The following is an 8,972-nucleotide window of genomic DNA, read 5'->3' as shown; positions in this document are numbered from 1 at the left end:
CCCCTCATCAGTCAGTGATGCAGCAGCAAAAAAGGCTAACGCGATCACAAGACGTCATAGTCCCGCTGCACACTGCATTGGTCTGGCTGCACCTGGAGTATTGTGTGCAGTTCTGGAGGCCTCACCTCTAAAAGAATGGAGCGGGTGCAGAGGGGAGCGACGAGGATGATCAGGGGCCTGGAGACCAAGACGGCCTACGAGGAAAGGCTGAGGGACTTCTTGGGAATGTTCAGTCTGGAGGAGGCTATTGGGGGTCGGGTTGCTGTCTTTTAAGTATCTGAAGGGCTGTCACCCAGAGGAGGGCCGGGAGCTGTTCCTGTTGGCAGCAGACAAGAGGACTCAGAATGATGAGTTTAAATCAAGGGCGGGAAGGGGCCAGCTTGACAGAGTTGTGCAAAAGTGGAATTGGCAGCCTGGGGAGGTGGTGAGCCTCCCCCTCCCTGGCAGTCTTCAAGCAGCGGCTGGACAAACACTTGCCAGGGATGCTCTAGGCTGATCCTGCACTGAGCAGGGGGCTGGACTAGATGGCCTCTAGGGCCCCTTCCTACTTTATGATTACAAAAACCATCTCCTCAGACCCAGCAGAGCCCAAACCTTTGCCATTCCCTCTTCTTTGCAGCTGGGGGAGGACCACTGGCACAATTCCCGCAGGGCGTCCCCCCCCCCTAATGAGTGCCCATGGAAACACCCTGCATGACTTCTGGAGCCTGCAAACGGATGCTCAGGCCAAAGGTCCTGCCACACTGATGCTTGTAGTCCATCCCTTGGAGAGCCAGTTTGGTGCCGTGGTTAGAAGCACGGACTCTAATCTGGGAGAACTGGGTTTGATCCCCCCACATGCAGCTGCCAGTGTGACCTTGGGGCAGTCACAAGTTCTCTCAGAGCTGTTCTCTCAAGGGCCGTTTCTGTCAAGAGCTCTCTCAGCCCCACCTAGCTCACAGGGTGTCTGTTGTGGGGAGGGGGAGGGAAAGGAGATTGTAAGCCGCTCTGAGACTCCCTTGGGCAGTGAAGGGCCATGGGGTATAAATCCAATCTCCTCCTCTTCTTGTGACAGATGAGCTCACGCTCTGGGACAAAGAGGAGCTGGAAAACTTAGCAGAGTGTGCCGCCACTCAGGTGAAGGTGACACAGGATACAGCAATAAGAAGGTGACATGGTATACGGTAAGAGTTGTGCCACAGTGGAATCAGCTGCCCAGGGACGTGGTGAGCTCCCCCTCCTCCCTGGAAGTCTTCAAGCAGCAGCTGGACAGACCCTTGTCAGGGTTGCTCTAGGGCTGGTCCCACATTAAGCAGGGGGTTGGACTAGATGGCCTGTAGGACCCCTTCCAACTCAGTAATTCTATGATACTACTCTGCCGTTGCTGCTGGGTGAGCAAGCAAGCCATTTGGGGCCACTGCCAACAGGCAGAGCGGGCTCAGGTGTCTTGCAAACCATCCGAGAAGCCCCCACCTGTGACTCCTAAGTCCGTAGGCCAGTCTTCTCCTTAGCAGCTCACGCTTTACACCGGCAGAAATCTAATGAAGGAAATGTCCAGTTTTGGGCACCACATTTTAGGAAGGATGTTGACAAGCTTGAGTGTGTCCAGAAGAGGGCAACCAGGATGGCAAGAGGGCTGGAATCCAAGTCTTACGAGGAAAGGCTGAAAGAGTTGGGCATGTTTAGCCTGGGAAAGAGAAGGCTTAAGAGGGGACAGGATTGCAGTCTTCAAGTATTTGAAGGGCTGTCATGTAGAAGATGGAGCGGACCTATTCTCTCTTGCTCCAGATTGCAAGACGAGATCTAATGGGTGGAAATTACAAGGGAGTCGTTACCGGCTAAATATCAGGAGAAACTTCCTAACTGTAAGAGTGGTTGAGCCGTGGAACAGACTGCCTCGGGAGGTGGTGGATGCTCCTTCGCTGGACGTTTTCAAGCGGAGGAGGCTGGACGACCATCTTTCGGGTATGTTGTAGGGCTCTCTTTCAGCTCTGCTCCTGCAGAGTGCAGGGGGCTGGAGTAGATGACCTGCAAGGTCCCAGTTCCAACTCTAACATTCTATGATTCTATGAAAGGAGAAAGGCACAGGAGGGGCGTGTGAAGCCCTCCTGCACTCCCCTTTCTGGGTTTCAGTGCAAGCGAGAAAAGCCCCCAAGGTAGAAAAAAACACGACACACATTTATTTATACATTAACCAGCAAGACACAAACCGCCAAATAAAATTAAAAACAACTTATAATACAACCCGGCATTCATCGTCAGCGCAGAGAGGGACAGGAAGAGGAAAGAGAGCCACCCCCAGGGTGGAGACAGCCAGCGGCTCCTGTCAGGGATCCGGGCTTTTCGCGTGCTTTGCATAGAATTCATGGAGACGTTTCTTGTAGGCTGTGGGAAGAACCAGGCAGCACAGCTCAAGGGTCGTGGCGGGAAGGGGGCAGGCGTCATAGCCCAAAATCAACCCTCATCGGGGCCCACCTACTTTTTAGTTCATATATACCCTGGCTGGTGTCCTCTCCTCCATTGTGCCCTCACAACACCCCTGTGAGGGAGGCAAGGCTGAGAGTGCGTGACTGGCCCAAGGTCACCAAGGCGGAGTGGGTATCCGAAACTCAGCACAGCAGCTTGCCATCTGCCACCACCCCCACCCCCCGAGCATGGGGGATGGTGGCAAGAAACCCAGAGTCTCTGTTCCTTAACAACTGTGGGGGAAGCGTCCCCAGCATTTTTGAGCCTGGGGCACGTTTGCAATTCTGACACGGCTCAGTGGGCACAGCCACAAAAAGGCTGCCACGACCGACCTTCAGCCGCACGGTGAAGATCCTTGTGCGGCGGTGATGGCCACTGCCAAATTTGTGCAGCCGATCACATCTCCAGTGGCCAATCAGAAGCCTTGCTGGACAAAAGCTCCGCTGGGCCCTGCCCGCTTTTCAAAGACACCTGACGGGGCCAAGGAAAAGTGCTGATGGCACCTTGATCTAAGAGTTCAGGCAGGAAGGGGCTTCCTGTATAGCCCCCTGCTCCCCCTTTTTATGCTGCAACACATCTGTCAGAGTGATATTCTTCATGTGCGGCTGCAGCTCTCATCTGCATAGAAGCCTGAGCCCCTAGTCCCCAACGCCTGAGCCCTCCCTGCCGCTGCAGCTCTCATCTGCCCAGAAGCCTGAGCCCCTCATCCCCCAAGGCCTGAGCCCTCCTGCCACTGCAGTCCAGCTCCCTCCTGAGCTCCCCCTCCCAGACCCAAGGACTCACCTGCTTGGTTCTTCCACAACTCTGCAGCATCTGTATTCAGGGGACTCTCAATGTTGGGCTCTGGGGGTGGGAAACAGAAGCTGTGTCAGAGCAGGCAGCCCGCTCAGCTCTCCCCAGCCCAGAACCCCCAACCTCAGAAATGTGTGTGTGGGGGGGACTAGGTCTGGGGAACAGTGCTGCTCCCTCCCCTCTTACACAGGAGAGAAGACTTGCACCCCACACTTTGGTTTCAGGCTTATTGGGCAAAGAAAGGACAGAGACAGTGTGCCATAGGTAGGTGGGGGGCACGCAAAGCAGCAAGAACATGGCCACAGCTGATGATTCTATCGCTATGAATGGAAAGCCAGCCATGGGGGAAAAGAGGTTTTTCCTGGGGCTACAAAGAAGAAGAGCAGCTTACAATCTCCTTTCCTTTCCCTTCCCCTCCCCCACAATAGACACCCTGAGAGGCAGGCGGGGCTGAGAGAGCTCTGAGTTAACCGCTACACAAAACTGGCTCTAGTGTTGGCCAGTCTGTCTGTCTGTGCTGAAATCTATCATCTATTTGTTGGTCTGCCTTGGATTGTAAGCCGCTTCGAGACTCCTTTGGGTAGTGAAGGGCGGGGTATAAATCAGTTTCTTCTTCTATTTTCCCCTCCCCACCACAGACACCCTGTGAGGTAGGTGGGGCTGAGAGAGCTCTGAGAAAACTGCCCTTGAGAGAACAGCTCTGAAAGAACTTATGACTGACCCAAGGTCACAGCAGCAGCTGCATATGGAGGAGTGGGGAATCAAACCCGGTTCTCGCAGATCAGAGTCTGCACTCTTAACCGCGACACCAAACTGGCGCCAGATGGGGAGGGGCTGTGGCTCAGTGGCAGAGTCTCTGCTTGGCATGCAGAAGGTCCCAAATTCAATCCCCAGCATCTCCAGTTGAAAGGACCAGGTAATAGGTGATGTGAAAGACCTCTGGCAGTCTAAGTGGACAAGGGTCTGATTTAGTATAAGGCAGCTTCTTGTGTGCACTCTGGGAGGGGCCAGTGGCTCAGTGGCAGAGCACCTGCTCAACACGCAGCTGGTCCCAGGTTCAATCCCCGGCAATGCCAGTAAAACGGACCAGGCAGGAGGTGGTGTGAAAGACGTCTGCCGGTGACTCCGGAGAGCTGCTGCCCGCCTGGGTAGACAATACTGCCCGCGATGGACCGAAAGTCTGGTTTAGTATAAGGCAGCTCCACATGTTCAGTTACGATGGCATCGACAATACAGACACAAAGAAGCGTGTCCGCCGGCTTCTTAGAATATGGGCGTAAAGTGGGAGGGAGGCACTCCTGACTCGGATGGACTGGTGCAGCCAGGGGTCATTTCCTGTAGGAGCGCACAGGAGCGGAGCTCTGGCAGTAAAGAGCCCAGGGGGCGGGGCACATGCAACAAGCCCCACCCCCTGCTCCCAGCAGCCCTCAGTCAGAGCAAGAAGCAGCCAGGTAAGCTGCAGAGCCCCCCCCCCCGCCCCCCCATTCCAAAACAGTCCAGTGGCACCTTTGAGACCAAGTTTTATTCAGGTGCAAGCTCTCCCTCCTCTGCGAGGACAGATCTGCATGTCCCCCCCCAATAGCTAGGAATCCAAAACAGTTCAGTGGCGCCTGAGCGGTGGGTGTTGCCTTCTGACACATTTCTGGTGATGTCAGGGGGGGTGGCATATGCAAATAAGTTATGCTAATGAGCTCCCGCACCTCTTTTTCTACGAAATGACCCCTGGATGTAGCCCAAGGCAGATCCAGGTGTGTTCAGGGAGGGCCTACAGGACAGGGCTCAAAGTAAATGAGAGGAAACCCTGCCTTTGCTGGGGTGTGTGTCCATTAAATCACCACAGATTTCTCACTGGGGGCTCGACCTCTGAACGGGGCACCGAGAAGCGGGCCGCCCAGGGCCGAGGAGCTTCCGACTCACCCCCCAGCAGGCTCTGGATGGACAGCAGGATAGTCCGGACGTCGTAGAGGGCTGACCACTGGTCCTTGAGGATGTCCAGGCAAATGTTGCCCTGCAGGTCCACGTTGGGGTGGTAGCAGGGGGTGAGGAATTTGACATTGGGGGCATTGTAGGGGTACCCACTGGGGAACTCCAGAGACAGTTTGTAGCGCAGGTCTTCATACACCTGGGGGGGGGGGAAGCACAGGCACCAATCAGACGCAGAGGAAGCCTCCCTCTCCCACCCCCTCCCCAAACTACCGTTAGCAAAAGCAAAATGCCATCCATCGAAGGAGGTGTCACCCTGGAAACCTCAACGTCTGCCCATTAAAAAAGACGGGTTAACAAGGCCCCGCAAGTAGGCAGACTTTCAAAATTAACCGGGATGGTTTAAGAGATGGCAAGAAATGAGGACCAGGCTTGGAGGATCGCCAGGCACTGATCTGAAATTGACCTCAGGAGACAAGAAATGGAGCCAAGTGGACGTGGCAGACGTCTAGGGGATGGGGGGCGACAGCTTTTGAGGTCTGCATCTTGTTCAGTGCGTCATCAGGATCTCTGATAAACGCAAACTTCCAACACAGATGACAACCTGGCTGGAGGCAACCTTTGCTTTGGCTCCCCCCCACCCCAAGGCTCGGTTCCAGGAGCCCCCAACGCCCCCTTCTCTCCTGGTGGCCTTCCAAGAGGCTGAATGGAGAATAGGGAGGGCCCACCACAGCTGCTGGGTGGAAGGGGAAGGTGAGGGCCAGGCAGTAGAGCCGGGCGCCCCCCCCCCCAAACAGGGGTCTGGGAACAGCCTGGATCTGGACCACCCACGCTGTCCCACTCACCTCCCCCATCCCTTTCTGGGAAGCACCACCCAGAACCTTCAGGAAAGCGCCGCCTCGGGCAGACCCTTTGGTCGCAATAGGCTGTTGCGCTTTGCACATGCCCAGGGACTCAGCCGCGTCAGCAGCAGCAGCAACCCCGGCCCGGCTCACCGTCCCCGCGGCTCCGTCGATGGTCCCAATCCACTTGAAGAGATTGTCTGACTCGGGGAAGGCCGAGATCCCCTTGTCGCCGGACATCTAGGCGGAAAAGAAAGTCCGGTTGCGCCGCCGGGAGCACGAGGGTGGGGGAGGCCGGCCTCTCGGCAGCGCCCCGGGAATCGGCAGCAGCAGCGCCCCAGCCCCGGGCCCACCCCGGATGGGAGAGGAGCCGAGCGGAGCGCGGACTCACCATCAGCGTCATCAGCTCCTGCTGCAGCCTGCGGGGCAGAGAAGGGCACCCGTGAGTAGGCAGAGAGCCGGCGCGGGGTCCGGGTCGCAGCCGCCGCCGCCGCGGGGTCCGTGTTCTGCGAGGCCATGTCGTCTCCCGGCTGCCTTCGCCCTGCCCTCCGCCTTCTCCTCCTTCTGCAGCAGCAGCAGCAGCAGCTGCCCGAGTTTGAATGTTGCAAAGCTCCTGCGCCGCGGCCAATGGGCGCCCGGCTCGCTTTCGACCGGGCCAATGAGAGCGCGCGGGGACGCGGCCCCTCGCGAAACGGACCTGGTGCGCGCCGCCATTGGCCGGCGGGAGGGCGCCGAGGGCTCCCATTGGCTGCCGGCGCTCGGAGGGGGTCACTCCGGGAATGGGGCACCAGTCCGTAGTCCGTCGCGCTGGGGAAAGCCGCGCCCCCCGGGGCCGGCGGAAACGGGGCATGCGCACTTGACGGGAGCAGTGTTCCCTCTCAGCGGAGTCGGTGTGAGCCAGCCCGCAATTTTTTTAGCCTCCGGCTCACACGTTTTTGTCTTCCCTCAGGGGGGAGGGCTCCAGCGCGAACTAATTGATGCAGCGGCCAAATCGCTCGCTCGCAACTTTAATGCCAGGAGCTCACAAAGCAGAAGTTTTGCTCACAAGACTCCGCAGCTTAGAGGGAGCCTTGGACGGGATCTTCCCGGAGGGAAAAGCGGACTTGTCTCTCCACTAATGTTCCCTCTAAGCTGAGTTAGTGTGAGCTAGCTCACAGTTTCTTAGTCTCCGGCTCACACGTTTTTTGTCTCCGCTCAGGCAGGATGGCTCCAGAGCAAACTAATGTATGCAGCAGCCAAACTGCTTGCTCACAGCTTGAATGCCCAGCTGCCAGGAGCTCACAAAGTAGGATTTTTGCTCACAAGACCCCGCAGCTTAGAGGGAGCATTGCAAGGACCAGTGTTCCCTCTCAGCTGAGTGAGTGTGAGCTAGCTCACAGTCTTTTAGCCTCCGGCTCCCATGTTTTTGTCTTAGCTCTGGAAGGAGGGCTCCAGAAGAGCAAGCCAATTCATGCCGCAGCCACATCGCTGGCTCACCACTTTAATGCCAGGAGCTCACAAAGTAGGATTTTTGCTCACAAGACCCCGCAGCTTAGAGGGAGCATTGCAAGGACCAGTGTTCCCTCTCAGCTGAGTGAGTGTGAGCTAGCTCACAGTCTTTTAGCCTCCGGCTCCCATGTTTTTGTCTTAGATTTTCCGGGCTGTATGGCCGTGGTCTTGGCACTGTAGTACCTGACGTTTTGCTGGCGAAACGTCAGGTCCAACAATGCCAAGACCACGGCCATACAGCCCGGAAAATTTACAACAGCTAATTATAGGAAACCGTCCATGCCTCTCTAGTTGTTGGGGCATGCCCCCCCCCTAAACACACAAACTTCCAACTGGATTCCAAGCAAGGGCCCTTGAATGGCAACGTCCGTCCTCCAGCTACTGAGCACCACTTGGGCTCAGAGCTCCTGCTCTGCTCGGAGGAAGGCACACATGAAACTGCCTGCATACTGACCCCGGAGTTCCTCCAGGTCTGCCTGGCAGGAGCTCTCCGGGGTCCCAGACTGCCCGGCCCTCTTGAAATGTAGATGCCGGGGATTGAACCTGGGACATCCTGTTTGCAAAGCTGAGGCTTTTTCTACCACGGAGCCATGGCCCCTCCCCAAGTCCCAGGTTCAGCCCCCCTTCGTGGGACCAGGTCATAAGTTAGGTGAAAGGCCTTCAGCCGAGGGATCTTGGGAGAACTGCCGCCAGTCCCAAGAGACGGGGGCTGCCGGCCTCAGCCTGAGGGCCCAGGGCAGGGAGGTGCGGGATATAAATTTAACAAATAAATAAATTTATTGCTCTTCACTCTGGTCGGAGGCGGCCCTGGAGGAAGTCCACCTCCCCAAAGAAAGGAGAGGACCACTACTAATTATTATTGGATTTAATAGGCTGCCCTTCCCTGCAAGCAGGGCTCAGGGCGGATTACGTTTCTACAGGGCAGCTACAGATATTTGCTTCTGGCAGACAGACACACAACGCAGTGTTCCCTCTAAGCTGAGTTGGTGTGAGCTAGCTCAGTTTTTTTAGCCTCCAGCTCACACATTTTTGACCTAGCTCAGGAAGGAGGGCTCCAGAGCAAACTAATTTACACAGTAGCCAAATCCCTCGCTCACAACTTTAAGGCTAGTAGCTCACAAAGAATTTTTGCTCACAAGACTCCACAGCTTAGAGGGAACATTGCACGCAAGCTCTCCTCCTGCTCAGGGAAACCCCCCCCCCACCCTGCACAGCCAAGTGGCTGCTGGGCATTGGTCCAGAGACTTCCCTTCCCCTTCCCCTCCCACCCAAAGCCAGAGAAGGTACCCATTCAGGCCGAGGTGATTTTCAATTAGAGATGTTTATTCAAAACCTGATTCTTACAGTAACAGCCGGAGACTCAGACGAGGTCTTTTACAATGGTGTTAAGACCTAGTGGTCCTTTGAACCTTATCACGATGAGAAGCCACACACGTCTGTCATTATGGATAGGGATGCTCGGAACACCCCCCCCCCCCCCCC

At 56.4% G+C, this 8,972-nt stretch overlaps 1 protein-coding gene across 1 annotated transcript; it reads right to left on the bottom strand.

Annotated features, from left to right (window-relative positions):
- Positions 1–2,110: 2,110 nt before the first annotated feature.
- UBE2C (ubiquitin conjugating enzyme E2C) lies at positions 2,111–6,544 on the bottom strand. Its single transcript, XM_015412327.1, is given in 6 exon segments — positions 2,111–2,364; positions 3,229–3,288; positions 5,155–5,359; positions 6,156–6,242; positions 6,394–6,450; positions 6,452–6,544. Coding segments are annotated over 6 exon segments (537 nt in total). The 5' UTR covers positions 6,521–6,544; the 3' UTR covers positions 2,111–2,305.
- Positions 6,545–8,972: the final 2,428 nt, after the last annotated feature.

This window comes from Gekko japonicus, unplaced genomic scaffold (genome assembly GCF_001447785.1).
Source record: "Gekko japonicus isolate JY-2015 unplaced genomic scaffold, Gekko_japonicus_V1.1 scaffold3673, whole genome shotgun sequence".
Lineage (NCBI taxonomy): Eukaryota > Metazoa > Chordata > Lepidosauria > Squamata > Gekkonidae > Gekko > Gekko japonicus.
This window is presented reverse-complemented; position numbering and strand designations above follow the sequence as displayed.